A 15,677-nucleotide genomic window follows, 5' to 3' on the forward strand; every position below is an offset into this window, starting at 1 on the left:
GGTCCTCCTCGCTGCTCGAGGCTGCAGCAGATTCCCTCTTCCCGGGCTCCCTTTGAAGCAGGAAAGTGGGAGGGGAGCAGCTTACACTCGTGTAAGCAGCTCCTCTCCCACTTTCCTGCTTCAAAGCAGAGGGAATCCCCTCCGTAGCTTGCTTTGAAGCAGGGTGCGGGAGTTCAGTGGGGCAAGAGGGCAGGAAATAGATGCCGGGCAGGAAGACTTTGACCACTGGAAAGTCCACCTCAGCCTCCTCAGATTTCCACTGAGACAGCCAGGCATGGCCCTAAGAGCTGGAAACTTGCATGGGCTGTTTATTTAAAGACAAAAACATGCACTCATGTGAAAGAAATCCTCCCAGGTTCCTGGACACAACCCACACTTGATATTCACACAGGTTACATGGATGGCATTGGCAGTTGGAGGAGCAGCATGGTTAAAGAGCAAGTCCTGGTTTCAAGCTGAAGATCAGCTCTTTCGTGGTGGCATCAAACAACCCTTTGGCTGCAAGGGGAATTCCTCCCTCCCTTAATTCAGGATGCTACAGTTTACAGATGATGTCTCTGCCTGCCCTTTCCCCTGAGCTGTAAAAGCACCTTCAAGAGGGTGATGGGAGGTGACACAGTCATCTTCCAGATGTGCAAAGAACCACCCTCTTGACACTAAAAGTGACAGCAGGCCTCACGCCCAGATCAGAAGCATAAATGGGAACCTAGGAAGCTGCCTGATAAGGAGTTGGATCCACTACTCCATCTAGCTTAGTAACGTCAACACTGACTGGTAGCAGTTTGCCAGAGTTTCAGGCCTGGAGAAGCCGGGGATTGAGCATGTGGTGTTCTGCATGCAAAGCCACTGAGGTTACAGCTGTTCCCTTTAAAAACAAAGATTGTAGTCCCCATGGTTCTGAAGAAAGGGCTAATTTAAAGAGGAACAGAGGGACCTTCCCTGTACCACGTCAGGACCCCTGAGCCCATTGAGTTCAGTCTTGTCTTCACTGATGGGCAGAGGCTCACCTGGGTTTCAGGAGACCCACCCTCAGCCCTACCCGGAGAAGCTTTCAAGGACTGGACTTGGGATCTTCTCCATGCTCTGCCCATTGAGCTGTGATGGCTCCCTCCCCTCCTCCTCTGCAGGAGGCCTATCTCGGCCTGTCATTATAATGTATATATGTCAAGGGCTTTGAGATGCATATAAAATCAGGCACAGCATTATTAACTGGACTTAGATAAGCCATGGTTCCCCTTCCTTCCCTCCTCTGAGGCTGACTTTAAAGCAGCAAAGCGGACAGGAGCCACCCGCTTTGCTCCTTTAAATAGTTTAGTACAACATTTGATTCAGAATATTTTTTTTCATGTTTTCCTCCTCTAAAAACTAGGTGCGCCCTATGGTCAGGTGCGCCCTATGGAGCGAAAAATACGGTAAGCCTCTTTCCACGACTCTGGTGCCTTTCTCCCTTCCAATATTTCATTGCAGACTTCCTTCAATGGTTGTATTAACCATTCTTTCAAGGATGTGTAATATCTTGAAGTCAAACCATCTGGTCCTGGAGATTTACCTAATTGCATATTCTGGATGGCCCCTTCCACCTCCTGATCCGTTATTTTACAATTCAACATTAGCTGTTTTTCCTGAGAGATTTTGTGTAATCCATTTATTTTCAAAAATCGATCAATGTCCATTTCTTTCTGCTTCTCCTGTATATAAAGTTGTTTGAAATACCTCTGAAAACACTTCCTTATCTCCACTGGGTTCTGTATATTCTTTCCTTCCACTTCCAAATTCGTAATAGTATTGAGTTTTTGTCTTTTTTTATTTGCCAGGCCAACAATTTTCCACACTTATTTGCCGATTCAAATGTCTTTTGCCTCATCTGTTTAATCTTCCATTCTATTTCCTGATTCATCAGCTTCGCATATTGTACTTGATATAACGGTATCTCTTTCAGAATCTCCTGTGACTTTGGTTTTGCTCTCAGTTTCTTCTCTCCTTCCTTTATCTTTCCCAGGATTTTATCCTTTTTTTCATTCTGAGTTCTTTTCTTAATTGCGTTCCGTTGTATTAGGAATCCTCTCATAACCGCTTTGCTTGCGTCCCAAATTGCTCTTTTTTCCACTGTGGTATTCATGTTTATCTCAAAATAGTCTCTTAGAGTTTTTTGGGCCTTCTTGGTCACCTCTTCATTCCTAAACAGAGTGTCGTTCATCTTCCATCTAAAGGAACCAATTGGCGTCAATTTCATTTCCATCTTCACCGCATTATGGTCAGAACAAGTTTTGGGGCAAATCTCCACTTTGCTGATCTTCGGAGCCAATCCCCTGGTTACCCAGATTTGGTCAATTCTTGTCCATTTCATTTTAGCCTCAGAGAAGAAAGTTCCCTCTCTTCCCAGAGGGTTCTTCATTCTCCAAATGTCAACTAAGTCCATATTTTCAGTCATGTCAAAAAAAGTTTTTGGTAGTCTACCATCATTGGTGACTACCTGTCTCTGTGCATTATCCATATTTGTAGACACCACTCCATTCATATCTCCCATCAAGATCATATTATAGTCCATGTAATCCATCAGAGTCTCATGTAACTTCTTAAAGAATTCCAATTTTCCTTCGTTTGGTGCATAAATACCTACAATCAAGAATTTCTCTCCTTGTGATTGAATTTCAATTGCTACAAATCTTCCTTGATCATCTTTAAATAAGAATTTCAGTGATAGGCCTTCTGGCCTCTTCTTATAGTCAGCATGACCTTGACAGAAGACATAACAGAACCACTTTAACCCAGCTGTACTCAGGCTGTGAGGCCTGGGTCCTTGTGCCAAAGGCCAAGCTCAGAAAGGGTGCCCCTAGGTCCCAAAAGATGATTTTCTGTGGGTATGAGCCAGGGTCCAAGGGGTGGAGATTTGCCTATCCAACAGGCAATCAGTCCAGGATTCTGCTCAGCAGCAGTGCTGAGTTCTGTGAGTAGAATGGATGGACACGCATACATGGGAACCCTGATGTTCTTTCAGAGAGTCTGCTTGACTCCGCTGATGAGGAAGATGTAGAGGTTGAACCTGCTGGTGAGGCACAGAGTCCTGACCCAGAGCAGGTAGAGGGAAGAACTTCTCCTAAAGCTGTGAAGCTTGAACAGAGAAGTGCTCCTTCCTCACCCACAGGTTCAGCTGAGAAGTCTAAACGGCGCAGTAAGTCAGAGGGGGAGCTCTCTGAGGCCAAGGACGTTCTAGCTGGTCCTAGTGGGTCTGAGGGGGTACCTGAAATTGAGTTGAGACGTTCAGCTTGCACAACGAAAGGTAAGCCTCCTGACAGGTTTGCAGTCACAAGTGTGTGGGTTGGCATGGCACAGTGTGAACCCGAGAGTTTTGAGGGTGTTCAGAAACTGCCTCAGGAAGAAGCCAGGAAATGGCATGAGGCAATGCAGAAGGAGATGAGCTCAATGGAGTCTCTAGGTGTGTTCTCCCTCACAACGTTGCCAGTGGGGAAACAGGCTGTGAGCAGCCGCTGGGTTTACCGTCTTAAACCCACAGCAACAGGGGAACCACAATACAAGGCTAGACTAGTAGCCAGAGGCTTCACTCAGCAAAAGGGGCTGCATTATACTGAGGTATACGCTCCTACTTCCAGAAGTGAAACTCTGCACATGCTCTTAGCAATTGCTACACAAAGAGTTTTTCAGGTGAATCACTTTGATGTGGATGTGGCCTATTTGAACTCAGAGCTCCAGGAGGATCTGTACATGCTTCCTCCTCCAGCGTTTGAGGGCAATGAGCCGAATACTGTATGGAAGTTTCACAAGTCCATTTATGGCTTAAAGGCTTAGAGAAGCTAGGTTTCAAGAAGAGTCTTGCTGACAGCTGCCTGTACCTTAAAGGGTCAGGAGAGTCACAGGAAATGGTGTTGATCTTTTTTGATGACATCATTCACATCTCAGGGGCAAACAAACAGGTGCAGAAGTTTGCCAAAGAGCTTGGAAAACGGTTTCAGCTCAAGAACCTGGGTGCAGTAAGGATCTACTTAGGTGTTCAGATAGACAGGACTGAAGATGGAAGCTTCTTGCTCAGTCAGAAAGGCAAGATTGAGCAGTTGCTTGAGAAGTTCAGAATGTCTGATTGTGCAGGGGTTAGGGCACCCATGGAGACAAGCTACGTGAAAGACAGTCGGCTAGCAGAACGCATTGAGTGCGAGAACGCTGAGCTCTTCCAGTCCGCTCTGGGTAGTCTGTTGTATCCGTCCCAGTGGAGCAGGCCGGACATTGCTTTTGCTACCAATCTGCTCAGTAGGGAAGCATCAAAGCCCAGTGTAAATGCCTGGCATGGTATCAAGCGGGTGCTGCGTTACCTGCAGGATACCAAGGACTTCAGTCTCAAGCTGTCAGCTGCAGGTGAGACGGCGCTTACTTGCTGGGGAGATAGCGACGGGGTGAATCTGGATGACAGGAAGTCCGTATCTGTGATAGTAATAAACCTTGGGGACTCTCTAGTTGGGTGGAAGTCCTAGAACAGGGGTCTGCAACCTTTAAGACAAAAAGAGCCACTTGGACCCGTTTCCGAAAAAACAACAACAACTGGGAGCCGCAAAAACATTGCAACATTTAAAACAAATATAACACTACATATATTGTTTCTGGCCTTAATGCTATATATACAGGATCGTGCAGTCAGCTGTCAATCTCAAGAAAAAAGGACAAATTAATAGCTAATTAAAATATTTAATTTACAACCAGGTAACCAGGTTAATGGGACTTTTGCTCCTGAACCTCAGTGCTCAGTGTCTGCACATCAGGGCTGTAAGACGTCACCTTCATTTTCACACAGGCTTGCAAGCTGTCATCTGTGAGGCGTGATCGGTGCTTGTTTTTAATATAGTTCATGTTGGAGAAGACCTGCTCACATACATATGTGGAAGAGACCACAAGGGCCATCGAGTCCAACCCCCTGCCAAGCAGGAAACACCATCAAAGCACTCCTGACATATGGTTGTCAAGCCTCTGCTTAAAGACCTCCAAAGAAGGAGACTCCACCACACTCCTTGGCAGCAATTCACCAAACTTTCACCCGCTTAAGTTTAAAAAGGGGCTTCAAGCAACTAAAAAGGGGCTTCAGGCAACTAACTCCACGTGGAATTCCACGCGACCGCGACTGCATAATCAATGCCACAAAATGCCAAAGAAAATTAACCAGGGCCCCAGTGAACCATAAATCATAATCAGTGCCTGATGTAAATAATAATTAATAATGAGGGCCCAATGTCATCCTCATCATTACAAAAATAATCCCTCACTTCGTGCCGCCCAGCCTCCCAAGAAAAAAACCCCACTTCAAACGGTCACAAAGCACAAATTCCACGCGACCGCGACTTGCTATGCCCAATAATCAATGCCCCAAAATGCCATAGAAAATTAATCAGGGCCCCAGTGTACCATAAATCATAATCAGTGCCTGATGTAAATAATAATTAATAATGAGGCATTCGTCATTATAAAAATACCGTATTTTTCGCCCCATAGGACGCTCCGTCCCATAGGACGCACCTAGTATTTTTGGGGGGAAATAAAGGGAAAAAAATTTCCCTTTATTCCCCCCCCAAAAGCAGGTCGGGGAAACCGAACCAGGTCGAGGAACAGCGGGATGGCGGCGCTTCGCCTCCCTGCTGTCCCCCGAGCTTGTGGGGCTGGCCGATGCCTGTGGGGCGGCAGGCTGCTATCCGCAGCGTGGGGAGCCTTGCCGGGAAGTCCGGCAAGGCTCCCCACGCTGCGGATGTCTGCCTGGCAAGGGAGGCGCTCTGCTTTAGGGCGCCCCGCCCGCCGGGCGGCAGGCTGCTATCCGCAGCGTGGGAAGCCTTGCCGGGAAGTCCGGCAAGGCTCCCCACGCTGCGGATGTCTGCCTGGCAAGGGGGGCGCTCTGCTTTAGGGCGCCCCGCCCGCCGGGCGGCAGGCTGCTATCCGCAGCGTGGGAAGCCTTGCCGGGAAGTCCGGCAAGGCTCCCCACGCTGCGGATGTCTGCCTGGCAAGGGGGGCGCTCTGCTTTAGGGCGCCCCGCCCGCCGGGCGGCAGGCTGCTATCCGCAGCGTGGGAAGCCTTGCCGGGAAGTCCGGCAAGGCTCCCCACGCTGCGGATGTCTGCCTGGCAAGGGGGGCGCTCTGCTTTAGGGCGCCCCGCCCGCCGGGCGGCAGGCTGCTATCCGCAGCGTGGGAAGCCTTGCCGGGAAGTCCGGCAAGGCTCCCCACGCTGCGGATGTCTGCCTGGCAAGGGGGGCGCTCTGCTTTAGGGCGCCCCGCCCGCCGGGCGGCAGGCTGCTATCCGCAGCGTGGGAAGCCTTGCCGGGAAGTCCGGCAAGGCTCCCCACGCTGCGGATGTCTGCCTGGCAAGGGGGGCGCTCTGCTTTAGGGCGCCCCGCCCACCGGGCAGCAGGCTGCTATCCGCAGCGTGGGAAGCCTTGCCGGGACCTCCGGCAAGGCTCCCCACGCTGTGGATGTCTGCCTGGCGAGGGGGGCGCTCTGCTTTAGGGCGCCCCGCCCGCCGGGCAGCAGGCTGCTATCCGCAGCGTCGGGAGCCTTGCCGGGACCTCCGGCAAGGCTCCCCACGCTGCGGATGTCTGCCTGGCGAGGGGGCGCTCTTCTTTACGGCGCCCCGCCCGCTGGGCGGCAGGCTGGTCACCTCCGCCCCTCGCCTCCTCCCCTCGCCACCGCCCCGGAGCCGCAGCAAAGGCTTTAAAGAGCCGCATGCAGCTCTGGAGCCGCAGGTTGCCGACCCCCGTCCTAGAAGCAAAGTCTCATTGCGCTGTCCTCTACTGAGGGTGAGTCGGAATTGTGCAGGGAACTGGAGTTCTATAGATGCCTGGTGCAAGAGATCTATGGGGATTGTTGCCTGCCCATCACTGTTTGGGAAGACAATCAACCCTGTCTGAAGTTGGCAGAATCTGGGCAGTTGAAGGCCAGAACCAAGCATCTAGACATATGTTTCCAGAATGCGTGTCAAAGTGTCAATCCTATTGAAAGCAATCTTATTGAAACAACACAGCAATTAAGAGGAAGGAAAGAACAGAGCATTGTGTAGTAGATCATATTTCTGCTGTCTCAGAAGAGGACATTTCCTTTTTCTTTTAGGGTCCAGTGTGCTTTGAAGATGTTGCTGTTTGTTTCACGGACGAGGAGTGGGCATTACTGGATCCTGACCAGAGAGCTCTGCATAAGGACGTCATGGAGGAGAATCGTGGGATCGTGGCCTCTCTTGGTAAGGCTCTCTGTGGGATCGTCCTATCTGCCTGGATATTCAAAAAATACCTCTGTGTGACAAGCCTCATACATTTCCACATAGCTCAACAGTGCCCAATACAACACCTGGGAACCTAACACTCCCACAATAAACCTTGAACAGCAAATTCCAGTTTTTTCTGTGAACCATCTTCCTCCAGTTCTGCCGTTTTATACCACGGTTGGGTGTCTGAACTTCCCAGGCATCTTAAATGTCAGCTTCAGTGTTGGTATCTGAAGAAGTGTGCATGCACACGAAAGCTCATACTAATAACAAACTCAGTTGGTTTCTAAGGTGCTACTGGAAGGAATTTTTTTTATTTAGCTTCAGAGTTGTGCGGAAAGATAAGTAGCTTCTGTCAAGTTTTCTGTTTTTGTTTTTGCTGCTGTCAGTCTTGGGTTGACCAGAGAGACGACTGACATGGGAGATGGAGGGGATGCCATGACTGGGCCAAACAAAATCCGTCCCAGAGAAGAGCCAGGCTTATTGAATCTCAGGTAGTAGTAGAAATAATAATAATAATAATAATAATAATAATAATAATAATAATAGTAATAATAATTTTTATTTTTACTCTGTCCCTCTGGCTGGGTTGCCCCAGCTGCTCTGGGTGGCTTCCAACACATATAAAAACATGAAACATTAATAATAACAATCTGTCCCCATATAAAAAGTACATTAACTTTAAAATGAGCAACTTACACTAGTGGCCAAAATTGTGGAAACCTTTTGGAGAAAGTGTATTTCAGAGCTTTGATACCTCATGACACCACTTTTTTTGGGAGTAATAGCATAAAACTACATATCAATGGAAAAATAATTTAATGAAGAATGTAATGATTTTCTTCTGTCATGCAGGCCCAGTCTCTCCATTCTTCGATCATCACTTGCTGTTCTGCACCTTTTCCTGCCTTTACCAGTCTGATTTTGGAGTGACTGAGTCTCTTATACCTCTTCAAAAATATAGACCAGCTTTGGTTAAGTTTTCCCCAATCTTTCTTCTAATTTCTTCATACCTGTAGCCTTGTTCACTTAATAGTACGATTTTACATCTCTTTCTGGGTAACTAGTCAACTCTTTGTACCATTTTTTCATTTTATTAAGTTTTACAAACTCACCAAATGAAAGAACCAAAAAGACCAACCAAATTGATAGCTTGACTGGTGTCATGTACCACCTGTATATCTTTTTCATAATATTCTCTCTTAAGGCATTACATGCCGTGAATTTCATACCTGTGGTCCACAGCTGTTCCCAGTCAGCAAACATAATGTTATGTCCAACATCCTGTGCCCATTTTTTTAATATAATATTTATTAATATTTTAAAAACGGACATAGAGCTACACAATACAATTCACAAAAATCATAAGTAACAGTCTAAAAAATATAAAAGAGTAAAAAAAAAACACATAGAAAAAGTGAATATATATATAAAAAAAGAAATGACAATAGCTATATATAAAAAGAAAACAGAAAAAGTTTAAAATTAACTCCATCTTTCAATCATCCCAAGGGATTCCTGATTCTCAAAATATCAATCAAGTCCATATTGTCGGTCAATTCAAAAAAGGTTTTTAGTAGTCTGCCATCTTTGGTAACTACCTGTCTCTGTGACTTATCCATGTTTGTTTATACCGCCCCATTCATATCTCCCATCAAAACGATGTTATAGTCCATATAGTCCAATAGTGTCTCATGCAACTTCTTATAAAATGTAGATTTCCCCTCATTTGGTGCATAAACACCTACTATCAAAAAAATTTCTCCTTGTGTTTGAATTTCAATTGCTATGAATCTTCCTTGATCATCTTTGAAAACAAATTTCGGTGACAGGCTCTCTTTTGCATAAATGACCACTCCTCGCTTTTTAACATTGTCCGATGAGATAAATTCTTGGCCCAACCTTTTGTTAGTCAATATTTTCCTCTGTGGCCTTGTCACATGTGTTTCCTGTAAACAAATTAAGTCCAATTGTTCCTTTTTAAGTATATGAAAGACCTTTTTCCTTTTCTCCGGGGAATTAAATCTGTGAATATTCCAACTTAATAGTTGCAGAGACATGATGTATTTAAATTTACTCTCCTCCAACTGCTCCCAATAGTCCCTCTTCTTCTGACAGTGGTATCACTTTCTTTGTCTTGTCCACTCCCAAAAGTGGTAGTCCTTTGTCTAGTAATCCTGGTGGTAAGGCTCTAAGCTCTCCTTCCGCTCCTTTTTGCAGGTCTTCTTGGTGGTCTCTCAAAAAAAATTCCTTCTCCTCCACTGATCTTATTTTAAACTTCTTGCCTTTAAAGCTAAAAGATAGGCCTTGAGGGAATTCCCACCTGAAAATAATTCTGTTTCCTCTCAGCAAAGTCACCAGGTCTCCGTAATTGGAGCGGAGTTCCAGAAGATGTTTCGGGATGTCCTTAAATATTTCTACTCTTGACTCTTGTATTATCAAGGTATTCTGATAGTGCAGACTCAGTATTTTATCTCGCTCCTCTTTAGATCGAAGAGTAATCAAACAGTCTCTCACTCTGTTCTTTCTCCCTCCTTTCCCAAGTCTAAAGGCGTTTATTATTTTGAAGTCTTGCTTGTCCTCCAATTTCCAAAAGTCTGCAAATTCCTGTGTCAAATAGTCACTCAAGCTATCTTTCTCAAGTTCAGGTACTGCCCTGACCCTCAAATTGGTCTGTTTTTCCTTCAACTCAATCATAGACAGAAGTTCCTGATGGTCCCCAAGCTGTTTGCTTATCGGCGTTATCTTTTCTTCTACAGCAGCTGCTTTTTCTATTGCTTCCTGGGCCGTCTTTTGGTTTAATTCTGACTGTTGCAGTAATTTTTCAATTGAATCTGTATTAGAATTCACCTTCTGCCCCAAATTGTTAATACTTGTAGTATTCTGGTCAATTTTATTTGTTGCTTTAGCAACTTGATTACTTGATTTGTCCAAAGTTTCATAAATCTTATTTTAAACAGAAGTAAATCCTTCTTCTGTCATCCCTTTTGACCCAGCTTGCACTGGGTCTTCCCCTTGTGGCACAGGAGGGCCAGAGGCAGATGCCCTACGATGCTGCAGTATTGCACTGGTCGGTTGGTGTCTCACTTTGCCTGATCTTGTTACCTTTTCATCCGATTTTGTTTGCTTTTCATCCATGGCACTTTATCTGGAAGTCAAGGTCGCTCCCACAGTCAGACTTGTTTTGCTGTCGGGCTTTCCCAAGCTGGTACTAGATGGAAAATTTCCCGGCCAGTTGTAACAATTTCAATAAGCCTCTAGGGGGACACAGTAATAGTCAGTAATAATGCAACAAAATGTCTTGCCAAACTTTCAAAAGCCCCCTTCAGCAGAACAAATAACAGTTTTAACAGTTTCAAAGTGTCTCACTTGCAGGGTTAACTGTCAGCAAGTTACATTGTTCATAGAGAGTGCTGTTCTCAATGCAACAAATCTATTCAGTCTTGGCAGTCTGTTCCCAGGAATTGAGAGGTGGTCTTGTGTCTCTTCCTTTCTCTTTTAAATTTTTAAATAGGCAAAAGAAATACTGTCCCTTCTTCCCTCCCTCTCTTTCATTTTAGGGAGGGAGTTCCTTAGTTAGACATTTAGGATTTAAATCTTTTTAACACTCCTCGCCCGGTATTTGGTTTGGACGGTCTTTCCTTTGATCTTTATAGAAACCAGAAGGTGGACTTCCTCTTTGCACCTTCCCGCTTCAGTACCAAATTTTACTTTAATTTTCCTTAAGCTTTCAGTCTTAATGCTTGACCTACTCACGGGTTGTTGTTTGACAGCCGAATTGTCAGAGGAAAAAAGGTCAGCGCTCTCCGGCAACAGCTGAGCGGCTTCACTCCACGGAAGTAGCGATCGACTCTCAGCACCGCGCCACCCCCGTTATGCTCCGGAACCCCTCACGGGGTCCCTTTGCAAATTGGAGAGGCGCTTTCGGTGCCCGCCGAGTCCCACGGCCACAGGCTTCACCCGCCTGTGGTTTCTGACAGGGTCCCCACTTCACCGTAGCGGTAAGACCAGGTTTCCGCGGAGCTTCTCCCTCCGAGCTAGAAGGAGACCGCCATTGCCGTTGGCGCCGCCTCCGGAATTCTCATTTTCAAGTAAGTTTTATATCTTATCCAGACATTAAACAATGCTTTCCTGACAATATGGTTTTTAAATGCTTTATGTGCTTTAACCTTGTCATACCACAAGTATGCATGCCACCCAAAAACATTATTAAAACCTTCTAAATCCAAAATGTCTGTGTTCTCAAGAAGCAGCCAATCTTTCAACCAGCAAAAAGCTGCTGATTCATAATAGAGTTTAAGGTCTGGCAGGGCAAATCCCCCTCTTTCTTTTGCATCAGTTAGTATTTTAAATTTAATTCTGGGCTTCTTGCCCTGCCAGACGAATCTAGAAATGTCTCTCTGCCACTTCTTGAAACAGTCCATCTTGTCCAAAATTTGTAATGATTGAAACAGAAACAACATCCTTGGCAGTACATTCATCTTTATAACAGCAATTCGACCCAACAAGGAAAGCTTCAGATTTGACCATATTTCTAAATCCTTTTTAACATCCGACCAACATTTCTCATAATTGTCTTTAAATAAGTTCCCATTTTTAGCTGTCATATTAATCCCCAAGTATTTCACCTTCTTAACCACTGTTAAACCTGTCTCATTCTGAAACCTCTCTTTCTCAATCGTTGTTAAATTTTTCTCAAGGACTTTAGTTTTTAACTTGTTCAACTTAAATCCTGCCACATGACCAAACTCTTGGATCAGTTCTAATACTCTTTTATTACTAGATTCTGGCTCCTGTAGTGTCAGTACTAAGTCATCTGCAAAAGCTTTCAATTTATATTGTTTAGCTCCGACCATTATACCCTTATTCAAATGGTCCCTTCTAATCATATTTAACAGAACCTCCAGGACCGAAATAAAAAGTAGTGGGGAAATTGGGCAGCCTTGTCGTGTCCCTAATAGTACGATTTTACATCTCTTTCTGGGTAACTAGTCAACTCTTTGTACCTTTTATTTTATTTTATTACGTTTTACAAACTCACCAAATGAAAACCAAAAAGACCAACCAAATTGACAGCATTCCCATAATACACTGACAAAAGTCAACCTAAGCAAGTTGTGCTTCCCTTTTCGGGTCATATGTCTATAACCTTTGATAGAATACAGATAATTGAACAAACTTTGTTGCACTGCATTCTTGATTAAATTATCTTTCCATTGCTATATAATATTATAGTATTACAGTCATACCTCGGGTTACAGTTGCTTAAGGTTGCGTGTTTTCAGGTTGTGCACTACGCCGAACCTGGAAGTACCGGAATGGCTTACTTCCAGGTTTCAGTGCTTGTACATGCGGAGAACCACCAAATTATGACCCACACATGCGCAGATGCAACACTGCAGGTTGCAAACGCTGTGGATTGCGAACATGTCTCCCACACGGATCATGTTTGCAACCCGAGCATCCACTGTACTCCAAAAGAAGTGGTGTTATGAGCCATCAAACATCTGAAATGCACTTTTTTTCTGAAAGGCTTTCACAATTTTACCACTACAGTATATCAAAGAAAGCAACATTCAACAACCCATCAGAATCTAATAATAAATATGTTGGTTAATGACAAACCACAAAGGTAACGAGCACACACCCAACTCCCTTCAGTTCTTCTTCATTTGTTCCCGAGGCTCTAATCCCTTTTTGTCTCCGTTGCAGATTGTGATGAATTGGAAATCGAGAACAAAGGTGAACACGACAAAATCCCCAGAGAGGAGAAGCCATGGAAAAATTTGGAGTGTGGAGACAGCTGCACTCAGAGCTCCAATCTCACTAAGCATCAGAGAATTCATACAGGAGACAAACCCTATCAGTGCATGGAATGTGGGAAGAGCTTCAGTTGGAGCTCCCATCTCACTAAGCATCAGAGAATTCATACAGGGGAGAAACCCTATCAGTGTGTGGAATGTGGAAAGAGCTTCAGTCAGAGCTCCCATCTCACTAAGCATCAGAGAATTCATACAGGGGAGAAACCCTATCAGTGCATGGAATGTGGAAAGAGCTTCAGTCACAGCCAAAGTCTGAATTCCCATCAAAGAATTCATACAGGGGAGAAACCCTATCAGTGCATGGAATGTGGAAAGAGCTTCAGTCACAGCCAAAGTCTGAATTCCCATCAAAGACTTCATACAGGGGAGAAACCCTATCAGTGTGGGGAATGTGGAAAGAAATTCATTAGAAGCTCCAGTCTCACTTCCCATCAGAGAATTCATACAGGAGAGAAACCCTATCAATGTGGGGAATGTGGAAAGAGCTTCAGGAAGAGCTCAGATTTCACTTCCCATCAGAGAATTCATACAGGGGAGAAACCCTATCAATGTGGGGAATGTGGAAAGAGCTTCACGGACAGCTCCCAACTCCCTTCCCATCAGAGAATTCATACAGGAGAGAAACCCTATCCGTGCATGGAATGTGGAAAGTGCTTCAGGAAGAGCTCCCATCTCACTTCCCATCAGAGAATTCATACAGGGGAGAAACCCTATCAGTGTGGGGAATGTGGAAAGAGCTTCAGTCATAAGAGTGTTCTCACTTCTCACCAAAGAATTCATACAGGGGAGAAACCCTATCAGTGTGGGGAATGTGGAAAGAGCTTCAGTCACAGCTCTGCTGTCACTAAGCATCAGAAACTTCATACAGGGGAGAAACCCTATCAGTGCATGGAATGTGGAAAGAGCTTCACTGATGACTCCTCTCTCACTTCCCATCGAAGAATTCATACAGGAGAGAAACCCTATCAGTGTGTGGAATGTGGAAAGAGCTTCAGTCAGAGCTCCAATCTCAATAAGCATCAGAGAATTCATACAGGGGAGAAACCCTATCAGTGTGGGGAATGTGGAAAGAAATTCATTAGAAGCTGCAGTCTCACTTCCCATCAGAGAATTCATACAGGAGAGAAACCCTATCGGTGCGTGGAATGTGGAAAGAGCTTCAGGAAGAGCTCAGATTTCACTTCCCATCAGAGAATTCATACAGGGGAGAAACCCTATCAATGTGGGGAATGTGGAAAGAGCTTCAGGGACAGCTCCCAACTCACTTCCCATCAGAGAATTCATACAGGAGAGAAACCCTATCAGTGTGGGGAATGTGGAAAGAACTTCAGTCAGAGCTCCCATCTCAATAAGCATCAGAGAATTCATACAGGGGAGAAACCCTATCAGTGTGGGGAATGTGGAAAGAGCTTCAGTCATAAGAGTGTTCTCACTTCTCACCAAAGAATTCATACAGGGGAGAAACCCTATCAGTGTGGGGAATGTGGAAAGAGCTTCAGTCACAGCTCTGCTGTCACTAAGCATCAGAAACTTCATACAGGGGAGAAACCCTATCAGTGCATGGAATGTGGAAAGAGCTTCACTGATGACTCCTCTCTCACTTCCCATCGAAGAATTCATACAGGAGAGAAACCCTATCAGTGTGTGGAATGTGGAAAGAGCTTCAGTCAGAGCTCCAATCTCAATAAGCATCAGAGAATTCATACAGGGGAGAAACCCTATCAGTGTGGGGAATGTGGAAAGAAATTCATTAGAAGCTGCAGTCTCACTTCCCATCAGAGAATTCATACAGGAGAGAAACCCTATCGGTGCGTGGAATGTGGAAAGAGCTTCAGGAAGAGCTCAGATTTCACTTCCCATCAGAGAATTCATACAGGGGAGAAACCCTATCAGTGCATGGAATGTGGAAAGAGCTTCACTGATGACTCCTCTCTCACTTCCCATAAGAAAATTCATGTAGGGGAGAAACCCTATCAGTGCATGGAATGCGGAAAGAGCTTCGCTTATATCTCCAAACTCACTTCCCATCAGAGAATTCATACAGGAGAGAAACCCTATCAGTGTGGGGAACGTGGAAAGAGCTTCAGTCACAAGAGTGATCTCACTTCACATTGAAGAATTCATACAGGTGAGAAAACCTATCAGTGCATGGAATGTGGAAAGAGCTTCACTGATGACTCCTCTCTCACTTCCCATCAGAGAATTCATACAGGGGAGAAACCCTATCTGTGGAATGTGGAAAGAACTTCAGTCAGGGCTCCAATCTCAATAAGCATCAGAGAATTCATACAGGGGAGAAACCCTATCAGTGTGGGGAACGTGGAAAGAGCTTCAGTCACAAGAGTGATCTCACTTCCCATCGAAGAATTCATACAGGAGAGAAACCCTATCAGTGTGTGGAATGTGGAAAGATATTCAGTCACAACTCCTCTCTCACTTCCCATCAAAGAATTCATACAAAGGTCGGAAAAATATTTCATTCTGTAGCTTTAGGAGCCAGGCAAATCCGCACCTTGTTAACCATGCCTTTGGCTGATTGACATCTAAGGCCCTTTTAAAATGTGGTGGGGAGTTGAGTTACTGATTTGTATTTTGTGTTTTTATGTTGTTTTT

General features: G+C 45.2%; 1 protein-coding gene across 5 annotated transcripts in view; it reads left to right on the plus strand.

Annotated features, from left to right (window-relative positions):
- The window catches only part of LOC310705046 (uncharacterized protein), a 162,215-nt gene extending 146,926 nt beyond the window's left edge, over positions 1-15,289 (plus strand). For 4 of the 5 annotated variants that reach the window (XM_083499358.1, XM_083499356.1, XM_083499355.1 and 1 more), the window contains one exon: positions 12,955-15,289. In XM_083499358.1, coding sequence (XP_083355484.1) covers positions 12,955-15,179 — 2,225 coding nt within the window. In that variant the 3' untranslated portion in view covers positions 15,180-15,289. Of the gene's footprint in view, positions 1-7,091; positions 7,219-12,954 lie in introns of all 5 variants that reach the window. The other variant, XM_083499357.1, reaches the window with a different exon arrangement.
- The last annotated feature ends 388 nt before the right edge of the window (positions 15,290-15,677 follow it).

Source organism: Podarcis liolepis, assembly GCF_965112155.1.
Source record: "Podarcis liolepis genome assembly, chromosome: 4".
Lineage (NCBI taxonomy): Eukaryota > Metazoa > Chordata > Lepidosauria > Squamata > Lacertidae > Podarcis > Podarcis liolepis.